Genomic DNA, 15,268 nt, shown 5'->3' with positions numbered 1-15,268 from the left:
ACCTGTGTGAAGGACAAGGAAGGCCACAGACAGACCTGCTCTGTGCACATCAGCAGCCGGGTTACTGGGCTCTGCTGGAGGGGTGTTAGATACTTTGATTCAAAAAGCATTCCCTAGTTACACCTGTGGTGTTGTGAAAACTGAGTTAAAATTATAAGCTACCACTCTAAATTTCAGGGAGTTTCCTGGTCCTGCTTGCAAGCTAGGGGATGCTATATGGAAGTGTGCAATCTGGTCTTTCAGCAGTCAGTCAGCAGAGATCCAGCCTAGAGTAAGGAGGATGAGTTGGAACCTTGCTGCCTTAGGGAGCATCCGGCTTTGTCTCTCACTGCTTTTGCATTCTGGATTGTAAGTAATAAAGTCATGTTACGTTGCAACCACCCAACAAGAGGATTGATGTTTCTATCCAACGTCTCATTGTGTAGGCCATGAACAAAGACGGAGATTCCCCGCATCCCTCAACAGCGTGCTGCTCTGTGCTAGGGAACAGGTCTTTGTTCCTAGCATTCATTACATGCAATGATATGCAAAACGCTTAGTTAAAAGGACATTCTTTAAATGGCAACTCCAGCATTAGATCATTAGGAAATACCAGCTTCACACATGCCAGAGCAATCTGACCTCTGCCCCATTATGGTACAGCCCGTAAAGACACGAGCTCCTGCTATTTTCCACACAGGATGACCCATCTCAGTCAGTGCATAGGATGGCTCCTAAGCTTCCCTTCCCATAGCCCCTCATGCACAGGACATGGTGGCAGAGGTACCGGGACTGTTCTGGTGGGCACAAAGTAGAGCAACTCTCAGGCTGCTCTAACCTGGGCCAGGACAGAGAATCCTCCTTCCCCTCTCATGGGAGCTGTGGGGGAGGGGAGCCTCTAGGCTCAGGCCTGACCCATCAAGCTCAGTTCCTGTTCCCCTAAGCTGGCAGAGGGGCTGGTGATGGGGCAGCCAAATCTCCTCCCCTGTGATGCAGCAGGCAACCACTGGGGGAGCTGCAGCAGAGAAGGGACAGATATTGCTCAGTGCACTCCCAAAGCTGGGGCAGGCAACGCCCACTCCCTGCTCCCTGGGATGGAGCTGATCCAAACACTTTAGGGACATCATCCCACTGAGGCACATCTTCAGTTCCTCTCCTAATGCCCCTGTCCTACTTAACACAGCCGCCCCCCAGGGCCATCCCAGCTCCCCCTTCGCCTGCCCTCCACGGAGAGCCTGGACCGGGCACCCTGGCTTATCTGGAAAGCTCCCTCTCCCCTGCCTGCCATGGACAGTCCCATGTCCTCGGCCCCCTGCCCTCTCACTCACACTCGGACGGCCTTCTGGAGGTTCCCGCTCTCAAATCTGGATTCAAAGAGCAAGGTGGTGTCCTCTGGACCTTCCAAGCTGATGGCGGGTGACGTGATGGGCCCTCGTGCACCTCCAACACGCGAGCAGGTGAAATAGGAGCCTTTGGCCACTGCCGGGAGAGGAGATGCCCATGTCACACCTACAGCCGGTGCTAGATCCAGCTCCCTGCGGCATGGCGCTCATTTGGCATCCCACTGCCCTCCAACGCAGGGCAGGGAATTTGCTCTCACAGCGACTCAGGCTCTGTCCCAGTCCAAGGCAGGGAACCTCCGTGCTGCAAGTGCCCAGAGCACCGCCCACTACTGAGCAAACACCCCGCTGCAGCTGAACCTCTCCTGCTTCATGCCCCCTCACCCTCAGGGATCCTTCCCCTACACACGAGACAGGCTCCTCACTGCCGTCGCTGGGCTCCGTGGGGGGCAGCCTGGAATCCCCACGCCATGATTAGGGAGTGCCAATAATAATGACCCCCTTGCTTTCCATCTATAGATCTCAGAGCTCCTCATGAAGCATGTCAGTATCACTATCCCCATTTCACAGAATGGGAAACTGGCACAGGGAGGTGACATGACTTGCCCAAGGTCACCCAGCAGGCCAGGGAACAGAACCCAGGTCTCCTGAGTCCCAGCCCAGGGCTCTATCTGCTGGGAGACGCTGCCTCTCCTGCTCATGCTCGCTGCCGGGATGAGAGTGGATGGCGGTATGCCAGTAACACACTGGCCCCCGCTGTCAGGACTGGAGAGAGCGCAGAGCGATGGAGACAGAGCGTGGGCCTGCTGTCACGCTCACCTCCACAGCTTGGCCTGCGCACAGCCAGGGCAGGATTGCGATCCTGGTCTGAGCATCTGCCCCATGGACGGCAGGAAATGGGACTTACGTACCAGACCCAGAAACATCCCTGTTATGATGTGTCTGCACCAGGGATATATCTACACAGCCAAAAAATACCCACAGCGGCAAGTCCCAGAGCCCGGCTCAAGTGATTTAGGTTTGTGCCATGGAGCAGTGTAGATGTTCCCGCTTGGGCTGGAGACGAGCTCCAAGACCCTCCCCCCTCACCAGGTTTCACAGCCCAGCTCCAGCCCAAGTGTGAACATCTACACTGCTGTTTTCAGTCCCGAAGCGTGAGCCCCACAAGTCTGAGTCAGGAGACCCAGGTTCTGAGATTCACTGCTGCGGGGCTTCTTCTCGCTGAGTAGATGTACGCTAAGAGCCCCGAGCCCATGGGGCAGCACTGCTCCATGAAGGATTGTGTGTGGCCACGACTCCCTGGAGCACTAGGTTCAGCACTGAGCAGCTGCCAGGCCTAAGGGCCAGACCCCAATGATGGCCACACTTAGGCTTGGTCCACACTTTAAAGTCACATGGGCGTAGCTACAGCCGTCAGCGGTGGGAGAAAACCACAGCCCTGCCCGACATAGCTGTGCTGACAACAGCAGCAACGTCGAGGGAAGACGGCTTCTGCCGACATAGCTAATGTTGTCTGCACCAACAGAAAAACTCCTTCTGTCGGGGTAGGCTACACCTCTGCTAGGGGGCTACATGTGCATAGCTACGCTGGCATAGGCTCTAGCGTAGACATAGCCAAAGGGTATGTCCATAGTGGAGCTGGAAGTGTAATTTCCACCCCGGAGAGCGGTACCCACGCTAGTGCGGCTCACAGCTCCAGCTCCAGTGTAGATGTACCCCAAGTTCCCACTGTTAGATCGGGCATGTCACACAGGGCAGCTCTAAGCTAGGCACAAAAGGCTTAGGGAGAGTTCACTGGGACTGGGTGTCCAAGAGCCGCAGAGGCGGTAAAGAATACCCTGCGTGCCACGGGAGCCATCGTGAGTGCCCTAGGGGATACCTGGCTGCTGCCCAATGTCAGCCTCTCTCCTAGGGGACGGTTAGAAAACCAGTAAGAGACTTGGGCCCTGCTAACTGGAGGCTCCTGGGCAGTGACTGGTGGCCATTTCCTATCTCACAGATCCAGATTCTTCTGAGCTGAGATCTCCAGAATCTGCTTCCTGCTGCAGGACAACTGAGCAGAATTCAACTCCTCAACAGAGATATATCAGGATGTGGGATCGCTTCTGTAGGGAGCCACATTGCCAGGGACATTTGCTGCTAGAAAACATAACACAGGGAACACTTCTGTGTTGGGACCTCTGGGTCTTTCCCACCCTAGGGGTGATCTGGGGATGAGGTGTGCTCTAGAAAAGCTGGTGTTCAGTCGTTTATAGAGACCTCAGCTGCTGAGATCCAGCCCACTGAAGTTGTACGGTTTGACCAATGATTTCCCAATTAACACCCAGTTGGCTTCATTGGGCTTTGGGTCTGGCCCTGGGTTATTTTCATGTCTCACGTGCTGGAGATGAGAATTGTGTAGTGCAAGACTTCCTGTGTGCGGCCAAAAACCCCGAGCATTTCACATGAAAACAGGGAGCTCTCGTCCCACTCTGTGTCGGGACCGGAGAGGAAACGATGCCTTGCAGCCAGTGTTCTCAGAGACCAGCCAGGCACGGCTCGGCCCTGCCCCTGAGCCGGCCTGAAAGGGGCTTTACAGACTCCTGGATTCCATGCCCAGATTATACGTGTTGTTAGTGCATGAGCACATACCTGGCTTTATGTGATAGACCACGGTTCCTTTCTCCTCCCCAACGATTAGTGGGGCCGGCTCGTTTCCTGTGGGCTGATAGAACGGCTCTGGTTCAGGTGGCACCCACTCTGAGGAGATAGGGGAATGGTTCCAGTTACTATTGCAGGGGTTTCAGATGGAAACCTGCCCCACAGGGTAAAGAAAAGGGCTCTCCTGAAAAAAGCTCTGAAGTCCCTGTGCCATGGTGGTAATAGAGCAAAAGGCATGGCCCTCCCCACATGCTCATTCCCAGCTAGTAGGGGCAGCTCTATGCATTTTGACATTCCAAGCATGGCAGGCAGGCGGCTTTCGGCGGCAAGCCTGTGGGAGGTCTGCTGGTAACGCAGATTCAGCGGCATGCCTGCGGGAGGTCTGCTGGTAACGCAGATTCAGCGGCATGCCTGCGGGAGGTCTGCTGGTAACGCAGATTCAGCGGCATGCCTGCGGGAGGTCTGCTGCTAACGCAGATTCAGCGGCATGCCTGCGGGTGGTCTGCTGCTAACGCAGATTCAGCGGCATGCCTGCGGGTGCTCTGCTGGTAACGCCGATTCAGCGGCATGCCTGCGGGAGGTCTGCTGGTAACGTGGATTCAGCGGCATGCCTGCGGGAGGTCCGCCAGCCCCGTGCCTTCAGCGTACCCACTGCCGAATTGCCGCCGAAACCGCAGGACTGGCAGACCTCCCGCAGGCATGTCACCAAAGGCAGCCTGACTGCCACCCTCACAGTGACTGGCAGGCCGCCTCCCAGGCACGAGCTTGGTGCGCTGGTGCCTGGAGCTGCCCCTGCCAGCTAGTGTCCTCTCTTCCACACCAACAAGCCGGGGACCTGTGATTTTTAATAGTCCTGTGTGGGGGTATGTGTTGGGAAGGAGGCTGACTTGGTATAGTAAATCTTCTCTGAAGGGGAAGCACCTGGGCAGTGACAGAGCAGCCTGGTTTCAGATCCAGTCAGTCCCCTTTTGAAGATGTGACAGTCAATCGTTCTCCACAGAGTTTTAATGCCCTGTCTGCTCTCACCTTTCCTGGGTTTCATCTCCCAGACTCACCTGTGGGAAAAGCAGGAAACGCCCATTTCAATCCCCCACAAGAATGGGAGACCCGAAGGGCCAACAAATACTGGCTGGAAAGTTCTGTGCAGAGAGCACGGCTTGGACTGCTGCAGAGGCAGAGAATTCTGGGTAATGCTGGGCCTTAGCCATGTCTCTCCCAAGCACTGACCAGCCTCCCCGTGCTGCAGAGCCCAGCTTAACCCAACATGAAACAATTCATCACACAGAGGGAGAAACAGTCTGGGTTCCAGTGCCACAATTACTGTGCTAGGCCCCGCTGGCTGGTGGAGGCAGACACGGTACTCTGACCTCTGGGCACCACATTCCCTGGCAGGGACTGAAAAACAAAGTGGAGCCAGAGGAGAGAAGCAAGAAAAAGATGAGCCGGCAAGGGGAGCTAAGCAAATCCAAAGGCAGTAGAGTGATCTGTCCACAAGCCACTGCTGGGTGGATCCATCCCGGAAAGAGGGGGATTCCGGAGAACAGGGAAGATTGAGGAGCAATGGGGCAAATGGCAGAAAGGGACGTGCTAGACTGAATGTCAGGGCAATGACAGCAAGATGCACTAGGCCATGGAACAGTTTGTAAGGAGAACGGGGAGCGTCTCGGTGCTGGGGACTCTAACTAGACACAACGATGAGAGAGAAACGAATGGATCTCTTGACCAAAGTGCACCTCAACAGGTACAGGGCTTCAGCGAGGCTCTAAGCCTCTTTCAAGGGAGTGGAATTTTATTCTTCCCAAAGGAAGTGAAGGCTCATGTGGGTGCCTTGTGGAATGAAACCTGGCAGATCTGTGCAGTTCACTGGGCAGGGTTTCATGGGTTAATGTTAATGTTGCCGTTAACGCAATTGACCAGACTCCCGTGGGCTCACCACTCAAGTGTGAAGCCTCATTGCAGCCTCCACCCTGTGGGGGACCCTGTAATTGCCACAGGAGCTCCCAGACCTCCCCGAGAGCTCCTGATCCACGTGCTTATGTGACAGGTTCAATCCCGCTAGCCCATCCCAAGTCAGACCCTCAAAATCATGAGATTGGCTTAAAAATCATGACATTTGACAACCTCCTCCACTTGGGGCTCTTGTTATCTAACATCTGGTGTCAGCACTGTCTGGGGTCACAGCCTAAAGCTTTTCTCTGCAACCATGAGGGCTATGAGCATCCTTTATTAAAATGAATGCTGAGCTTCTCATGCAGACATGTGATTCCAAGAGCTGGAGCTTTAGGAAAGACATCATCCATTGCAGGAGCTGGCAACATTGCTATTGCCAGATGCTGACGGGATGGGGAGCTGCCGGCAGCCACACATGGGACAGGGGCAGTGACACACATGGGACTCCAGTTACCAATGCCCTGATGGGCTGGGGAGCTCTCGACAGCCCCACACAGAACAAGGGCAGGGACACACACAGGGCTCTGGTTACCAATGTCCTGACAGGCTGGGAAGCTTCCAGGAGCCCCACATGGGACAGGGGCAGTGACACACAGAGCTCCGGTTACTGATACCCTGATGGGCTGGGGAGCTCCCGGCAGCCCCATACAGGACAGGGGCAGTGACACACACAGGGCTCCAGTTACTGATGCCCTGACGGGCTGGGGAGCTGCCGGCAGCCCCACACAGGACAGGGGCAGTGACACACACAGGGCTCCGTTTACTGATGCCCTGACGGGCTGGGGAGCTCCTGACAGCTCCACACAGGACAGGGGCAGTGACACACAGGGCTCTGGTTACCGATGTGCTGGATTTGCTCCTTGATGACTTCGCACTCCACTGGCCAGCGTGGGGCCTGCAGGGGGCCTCTCGAGGTGGGCACAGCAAAGAGACCCCGTGGCTCCCGCAGGCGTGGAACCCCAGGGCCGTCAAGGTGATTGAACAGAAGCTGTTTGCTCTTGAGAAGTGTGGCCTTCAGCATGAGAGAACCTGCAAAGAGAACAGGAACAGGCACTAGGGACTCCGCAGAATGGTGCATGGCCAGACGCTCCCATTTCATGGTGCACACACACAGCAGAGCCTCGGCTCCGGCAATGCTAGGAAAAGGCTCGTGCAGCAGGACACAAACATACCTGGTGTCTCAGCAGCAGCAGCAGACTCTGCCAACCAGGCGGAGGTACAGTACCTGCCATGGCCAGCGGGCTATAGGAATACGCACCGCCCAGCACTCCCAGGGACATGCTGCCTAGGGCAACATCACCAGTGGGCTGGGAGAACTGGTACCAGCTGCTCTTCAGTGGACATAGTGGAGAGGGCCTGGCTGTGGCTCTGTGATTCAGGGCCACCCGGCCACAGCACACACCAGAGTTGCATGGGGGCAGCTCTAGCTTGGCTACCCGTGGAAGGTCTCTCAGGGAGAGTATCCCAATGGAGGATTAAGCCCGCTGAAGCATCCCTCTGCCTGCCCGACCCTGGGGACACCCTTCTCCCTTCCTAGGGCTTGGGGGAGCCGGCTGGCCTGAGTCTGCACCAGCACAGCGCCCCAGCGTACATTCAAGGTGGCAGGGTTTGGCTTGCTCAGGAAACCTTAATTCTGACTCTCCTAGCTGTGAAGGGCTGCACTTTGCCCCTGGACAGTGTGTGTCCATTGAGAAATGTATTCTCTTCAACTGGCTCACAAAGATTTGCCCCCCCGTAAAGCCATTGTGCTCCATGCTTTGGGGGCCAGTAGCTCCCAGAGGCCCAGCCACAGCCCAGCACCCCATTGTGCTGGATGCTGTGCAGACACAGAATAGTCCCGTGCCATAGAGCTGTGTAGGCACAATACCACACTGCAGGCCAGCGGCCGACTCCCAAGCCCAGCACTGGGCGCATTAGTACTGTCGCCACCAAGTATCAACTTTAATCTATTGTATTTTTAATAAACTTTCTATTAACAGGATCTCCAGAGCAGCTTTGCCTTTGGGGCATTTAGCCAGAGGGCCATCCCTGCCCCCAGTCCAGTCACAAGGTGATAGCCCAGCCAGTTCCCACTGTGTGTTGCGAGGCCCTCACTGACAGGGAGGGAGTGCGAGCACAAGATGTGGGAATGAGCAGGGGACACGGACACTGTTATCGGCCCAGAGGCAATGGGCTCAAGGCATGCCAGGGGAAGTGGCGAGGCCTTACCTGCCAGAGAGCCAGCTGCAACCCACTGGCCATTTCCCCAGGGTGGGGCTGGAGGGAGGCTGCTTTTGTGGGAGCAAATGAACTTGCAGTTTAACACAGAGATGGTGATAAACTTGCCCACTAAAAGGAGGCTCCCAGAAGTGAACCCAAAGCTAAGCCTGGCCACACTCACCCAGGACTGGGCCATGCAGCTGGGGTACAAATCCCAACTGGATCCTGCTACCTGAAAAAGGCCTCTGGGAGGGACAGTGGGGCATTACTGGCTCCAATAGCAACCCGAACAAGCCAGGTGAGTGAGGAAGAAGTGGGCACCTGGTTGGGTCATCCTGACAACAACCAAACCACTGAGTCCCCCATTTCCCTTGGCCAGTCCCGGAAAGGGCAGACAGACAGCACAGAGCAGCCAGCTGAGCAGGGGACGACACCCACTGGCATGAGCTACAGAACCAGAAAACAGTGACTGTCTGCTCAGACTAGGGTGACCAGAGGTCCTGATTTTACAGGGACAGCCCCGATTTATGGGTCTTTTTCTTATATAGACTCCTATTACCCTCCACCCCCGTCCCAATTTTTCACACTTGCTGTCTGGTCACCCTAGCTCAGACTGCAGCTCCTGAAGGATTGCAAAGCTCCACAGGCCAAGCTGGCTGCAGAACAGAGCCTTTTTCCAAAGAGGTTTCTTTTTACTTTTGGAGTCTTTTCTAGGCTAACTGTGGGGATGCCTGCAACTGTTTTTACCTAACCTTCCCGCGTGCCTGTGTGTGTGAAGTAATCGCACTGTGCAGCTAAGTCCATAGTAGAAAGTCATCACACCTGGATTTACTTAACTCCTAAGCAAGCTGACCCAGATCTCACTATGTTGCCCTGGCTCTGTGCAGGTGTTAGCGAAAACCACTCTGCCTGAGATGGGAACCTGGGGGCTGGCCCCATTGCACTGACAGGAAGTGGAGAGATTAACTGGAGGGGAGAAAGCTGAGCAAACCATTGCATTCTTAGTGCTTCAAAGAGAGGCAGCAGAATTTCTAGGGCTAAGAAGGAGGCTGCTCTATCTGGGAGAGTCCAAGGGTTTGTGGATAAGGGTCAGTGGATAAGGGTGGTTGCATGATGTGGCAGACTGCGATCATGCAAGGATTTGATCAATTGTTGATCTCAGTCTAGTTTCATGTCACAGTTATTCATTCCCACTTATGCTATTGGTAGTTCCTTGATGAAGCCATCAGATCCCCACTGGAACCCCCATTCGATTGCTGCATTGGTGAGCATTGCAGGGAAGTACAGCAAATGTGTTAGTTTTAGGTTTTCTTCTTTGTGTTCTCACTAAAATTCATAAAAAGGACAGCTGGTTCGTTTTCTGTCACTGAATGGCTGGGAGTCCCAAACAACCTATAAAGGTATCTGAGAGTCACTAACCTACACCAGAATTAAACGCCATTACCGCTACACAAGTGCTCTGGGATATATGGTAGTCATTCTTTGCCAAACTTCCTAAATAGGGTAGACAAGATTTCACAGCCTTGATCAATCTACAGGGAAAAGACAGGTAGAAAACATTGGGTCTTCTTTATGACCTGCCCAAGGAAGGGCCCCTGCCACTGCCCCCACCTTTGCAGATCCCCTTTATAAAGAAACCAGCACTAGAAAAGGGGACAGTGCAACACTGGGGTGAGATCTGGACCTCCCCAACTCTGGATTTTATACAATTTATTCTCCACTTTCCTAGGGCAACCATCCACCTCCCCAGCAGCTCACTAACAGGCCATTCCCTCTCAGCCCAGATGGACTCTGTGTTACAACAAATCCCGTATCTGGGGAGGTTTCTCCCAGCTCTTCAGGGGACACCAATTGCTCTTCCCGAGATGCATGGTCTTGCAAAGCTTTCAAGCAGCGCTAGCTCCCTCTGATGTCATCTGTTCCTTTACTTAGCCAAGGTGCAATCCCCAGCAGTGTGTTCTATGAAGTGATGTTGCTAACCTCTGGGTGAGGGTTGCTCCATGGTTCCCCAGCTAGCCCACTAACAGGGGTGTTTACAGCTCACCCATTTGCTGTGGACCCAATCCTCCCCCCCCCCCGCCCCTGCTGTCTCTTTCCAACCTAACACAGCCCCCGAGTTGCAGAGAGCGGCTGAAATGAGCCACTGGCTGTCATAGCTAAAGGAAACCCAGCTCCTCATGCTGAGTAGCTCACTCACAGATCAGCTTCTTGTTATCCTGAAGGGAATGGCGGTTGGATCCTCCGCTCTCCTGCTCCAGCAGAGAGTCTGAGCTCTTTGGCCTGTGCTCTCGCAGCACGAGGGAGCTGCTTTCTGCAGTTTTCTCCTCATCTAGGAAGGGATGTTGCTGTCAGTGCTGGGGAAGCTCCTTTTCTTGGGACATTTAAAGCTAGCCTGGCCATCGTGCTGTAGGTAACGATCCAGCACTGCTGCTGGGGCGTGGGCCAGATTGCACCCAGCAGGTCTTCCCACCTACAGTTACCCTGCTTCTGAACACTAGGGAGAGAAGGGCTGGGGGCTGTAGGATCCTCTCAGGGAATCTCAGTCATTTAACATGAAAAGGCTAGCCAGTCGCTGGGAGCTGGAGGAGGCACTCTGCCCCACTGGGAACGAGCCCCTGGTCCCATGGTTCCCTATAGGCCCAGAACGAGCCTGCAGTTACTGGATGCTTGAATACTAGCCAAGGCTTATTCTGGCAATACAGGGAGCTAGGTGATCAGAGACTCAGTCGTGTCTCAGGAGCAAAGGACTGGGTTCAGGGTGCAGACTTCACTCCAGAGCTGCCAGCCTTTAAGTGAGACAGTAGGGACACAGCCCACTCCACTAGCACACGGGTATGCCTGCTCCAGCACCAGCACCAGCCTACCAGAGAGGTTAAAGGCAAAAAGGACCACACTGCACTGATCCCCTTCTAACAGCACTCTGCCCAGCCAGTATCACACACTGCGGCCCTGGGCACGCAGCCAGCGGCCTGTTCTCCTTTGTGAGGGTCTCCATACAGTGACAGGGGAGGGAAAACATTGGAAAATACAGGGAAATATCACTGTAAAGACACCTCTGTAAACTGCCTAGGTCTTCAGTTGACAGTGTCCCCTTCCCACAGCTGTCCCAGCATGCTGTACCCAGTGCAGGATAGCAGTCTAGAGGGAAGGGGGGTGAAACCCGGAGGCCTCCAGTCGGCTCTGAGTCACTGGTTGCTGACCAGTGAAACGTCCTGGGCTGGTGAACAGCAAACTGCCCCAGCTGCTCTTACCTCGAAAGTAGCCGTAGTACTGGAGGTGGTGATGCATGAAGCTCTCATAGGGATCTGAGAGCAGCTGGGGAAGGAAAGGGAAGGGTAAGTGAGAGCCAGGCCCCCAGGCCTGCAGATACCAGCACACAGGAATTTAATGAACAAACAGGTCAGAATGCACACAGCCAGTCCCTTCTAGGCACAGTCCCTCAGTGCCTGCCCCTTCACCTGCCTCTGTCCACCCCTGATGCCACCCCTTTTGCCTGGGGCCCCCACTGCTCTGCTCTCCTTGATGCAGTCCCCAATGGCATGGCCCCATAGGCTGAAAGGATCCCAGTCTCCCCACTAGGCCCAGTTCAGCAGGGCTGGGCTCTGCACTAACCTCAGGGGTTGGCTCCTGGGCTGGACTCATGACCAGCAGCGGTGACAGCTCTGAGGGACACTAGGGGGAAGCACAGAAACCAGTCACCAAGGGGGCTGGAAGGGACCAGAAAGCCCCCAGTCCCTGACCAGACACGCAGCAGGCCTCCCATTCTACCCCTCTCTCCCTCACTCCATGAGGTGAAACCCAGCTCTGCACTCCCCCCTGCCCCACCCCTCACCAGCTCTCTAGACCCTGAGAAACCATCCCAAACTAGGACCCAGGGCAGAATCCTCAGAGTGGAGGGCTGGCTCCCAGAGATGGGGTGTATCTGCCAGGTTGTCAAATGATGTACACACCCCACGCCGCTCATCACGGCCAACGCCTGCCTCACGAGGCTCTGTGCTCCAGGGGCTCCAGCACCTCCGCTCTGCACCCCCAGCACCACTTATCACAGCCCTCACCTGCCCTATGGGGCTGTGTGAACCCAGTGCCCGCTCTGTACGGGGCTGCTCCGCAGGCAGCTGACGGTGTGGAGCCAGGGCTGCACTGGAATCACAGGCCATGGGTCCTGAGGCAGTCAGACGGCATATGGAAAACAGCACAAATGGCTGTAGGGACACCCCCCTCACGCCCTGCAGCCCAGACTGTCCCCGAGGTTCCCCTGCTCTAGAACCAAGACTGGCCCCGAGCTCCTCTTGCTCTAGAGCCCAGACTGCCCTTGAGCTTCCCCTGCTCTAGACCCCAGACTGCCCCCGAACTCCCCTTGCTCTAGAGCCCAGACTGCCCCCCAAGCTCCTTCTGCTTTGGCGCCCAGAACTCCCTGGTCTAGAGCCTGAAACACCCCCCCCGAGCTCCCCCTGGTCTAGAACACAAACCCCTGCCTCCCTCAGGGCTCCCCGGTCTAGAGTCCAGATTCCCTCTGAGCTCCCCCTGCTCTAGAGCCCAGACCCCCTGCCCCTGAGCTCCCGCTGCTCCAGAGCCCAGACCCCCCCTCGAGCTCCCCCTGCTCTAGAGCCCAGACCCCTCCCCGAGGTCTACAGCCCAGGCCCCTCCCCCCAGAGCTCTCCCGCTGCTCTAGAGCCCAGACCCCCCCCGAACTCCCCCTGCTCCAGAGCCCAGCCTCCCCCTGAGCTCCCCCTTCTCTAGAGCCCAGACCCCCCGCCCCCGAGCTCCCCCTGCTCTAGAGCCCAGACCCCCCGCCTCTGAGCTCCCCCTTCTCTAGCGCCCAGACCTTCCCCCGAGCTCCCCCTGCTCTAGAGCCCAGACCCCCCCTGAGCTCCCCCTGCTCCAGAGCCCAGACACCCCCAGAGCTCCCCCTTCTCTAGAGCCCAGATCCCCCCCCGAGCTGGCGCTGCTCTAGAGCCCAGACCCCCTCCCCCGCGAGCTCCCCCCCTGCTCTAGAGCCCAGCCTCCCCTGAGCTCCCCCTGCTCCAGAGCCCAGCCTCCCCCCTGAGCTCCCCCTGCTCTAGAGCCCAGACCCCCTCCCCCCCGAGCTCCCCCTGCTCTAGAGCCCAGACCCCCTCCCCCGCGAGCTCCCCCGCTGCTCTAGAGCCCAGACCCCCCGCCCCCGAGCTCCCCCTGCTCTAGAGCCCAGACCCCCCCCGAGCTGCCCCTGCTCTAGAGCCCAGACCCCCCCGCCGCGCCCCTCACCGCAGCTTCCCGCCCTGCTCCCGGCCGCTCCTCATGCCGGGACGCGGTAACCCAGCAACAGGCAGTGGGCGTGGCTCCAGGGAAAGGCTCTCTCCTCATTGGTCCATCCGTGTGGCCCGGTAAGAGCCAATGGCGGCGCCGGGTGAAATGGAAGCCTCCCTCCGCGCTCCTGGGCTCGCTCAGCGCCGGCCCCGCCCTCCCTCCCATGTACCCGCTGGGCGGGGCCTGCGCCGTGTCTGCGTCTGTATGGGCCGGCCCTGCTGCGTGCAGAGACTGGGCCCTAGTGCCCTCTGCACCCGCACATTTGTGTATGGGGTCAGTCCTGCTGCCTCACAGCGCCGCCCCTGTGTGCGCGTAGGGACCGGTCCATACTGCCCGTCACCCCAGGGACCTGCACATATGACTCTGCAGGAACTGGCCTGCTGGTATTAATGTAGGTGGAATATAAGGGCTAAAGGTGTTAACATACTCGAGTGCATCATCATCGTTAAACAACATGCAAAGCTTGGGATACGGAGACTTCAGGCCGCTTAGCACCATCATGCACAGTATTAAAAATCCTTTGAACTTCATTAAAAACAAAAAAAAAGAATAACTTAAAGCCTTTCCAACCTGCAGTGTTAAATAAGACTTTTATTTTCACCAGCCTTCCTTCCTTCCTTCCTCTTGAGCTGCTGAGAGTTTTCAGAAGGAAAAGGCCCTGTTGGACAGTATTAAAGACGGCCATACCCGTCCTTTTGGGGGAAAGAGAAAAAGTTGGCTGAGGGACTAGAGCCCTGAGCACGGCTGCTGTTAAAGCCCCGCCTCAGAAGGCAAAGCCCCCTCACTTGACAATCTTTTAGATGGAAACGAACATGGTAAAAACTGTCGTCCCAGGCGGTGTTTGAGATTCAGCTGGAGCCGGTACAGATGGTGATATTGTCTGGGCTCCTCTCTCTGGCTGGGTCTACTCAGGGCACCTCTGTGGCTCAGGATGACAAAGGTCCCTGCTGGGGACGAGGGGGAGCTATGATGGTGAAGCTCACTCCAGCAGCCTCTATTGGGGTTTTTGGTTCATTTCCCACAAAATCTTTAAGGTCCCAACAAGGCAGTGATGGGTAAACTAGCCCATTCCTTCATTATTTTGTCCACCAATTAAGCTTAATATCCAACATACCAATTAGGGGTCATTAACTTCCAGCTCCCTTCAGCCCAGCCCACTTTATACAATGGGTGTTAGACACCATATCCCCACCACCTAGAATTTCATCTTTAGAATTCACTCGAACAGTGGGGCTGTCCTTTTCTCCACTGATCAGCATGGAAGGGGGGGCACTCCTCTGCACCCCCCTCCCCCCCGAGAATGCCTGCACTAGGATTACACAGGTGTGACTTGGTAAAAACCTACAATCTTTCCGCCCTGACAAGAACCTTTTGGCACACAAGAATGTGGCTTTACGAGCAGGAAGTGGATGGCAAAACAGGGGACAAAGGCAAGATGAGGCTGAAAAAAATCTCATGGACATGGATTTTTGTCATAATCAGCACCCAGTGTGTTATGGGTAAGGCTACATTTTAGTCACTGGTATTTTTAGTAAAAGTCATAGACAGGTCATGGGCAGCAAATAATTCACAGCCCATGACCTGTCCATGACTTGTACTATATACCCCTAACTAAAATATGGCCTGGGGGGGCCAGTCTGGGGGCACCACAGGTGCTGGAGGGTGCAGGCAGCAGCGCACAGCCTAGGACCCCTGCTGGTGTGTCTGTCTCTGTGGGGCTGACAGACTCCCTATCCAGCTCTGCGCAGCTCCCCGGCAGTGGACAGCATGTCCCTGCAGCTCCTACGGCGAGGGAAGGCCAGGGGGGTGCTGCACACTGCCCCCACCACGAACTCCAGCTCCGCAGCACCCATTGGCTGGAAACCGCAGCCAAT

At 56.1% G+C, this 15,268-nt stretch overlaps 1 protein-coding gene across 13 annotated transcripts in view; it reads right to left on the bottom strand.

Annotated features, from left to right (window-relative positions):
* AGBL2 (ATP/GTP binding protein like 2) overlaps positions 1-13,432 on the bottom strand; it is a 43,771-nt gene extending 30,339 nt beyond the window's left edge. For 6 of the 13 annotated variants that reach the window (XM_030562329.1, XM_030562339.1, XM_030562331.1 and 3 more), the window contains exons 1-7: positions 12,164-12,351; positions 11,721-11,780; positions 11,360-11,423; positions 10,306-10,437; positions 6,750-6,938; positions 3,951-4,058; positions 1,308-1,458 (exon numbers count right to left, since the gene is read on the bottom strand). In XM_030562329.1, coding sequence (XP_030418189.1) covers positions 1,308-1,458; positions 3,951-4,058; positions 6,750-6,938; positions 10,306-10,437; positions 11,360-11,423; positions 11,721-11,780; positions 12,164-12,265 — 806 coding nt within the window. In that variant the 5' untranslated portion in view covers positions 12,266-12,351. Of the gene's footprint in view, positions 1-1,307; positions 1,459-3,950; positions 4,059-4,880; positions 5,015-6,749; positions 6,939-10,305; positions 10,438-11,359; positions 11,424-11,720; positions 11,781-12,058; positions 12,136-12,163; positions 12,352-13,352 lie in introns of those variants that run through there. The other 7 variants (XM_030562334.1, XM_030562337.1, XM_030562335.1 and 4 more) reach the window with 7 other exon arrangements.
* Between the last annotated feature and the right edge of the window lie 1,836 nt (positions 13,433-15,268).

Source organism: Gopherus evgoodei, chromosome 4, assembly GCF_007399415.2.
Source record: "Gopherus evgoodei ecotype Sinaloan lineage chromosome 4, rGopEvg1_v1.p, whole genome shotgun sequence".
In the NCBI taxonomy this organism is placed as follows: Eukaryota; Metazoa; Chordata; order Testudines; family Testudinidae; genus Gopherus; species Gopherus evgoodei.
This window is presented reverse-complemented; position numbering and strand designations above follow the sequence as displayed.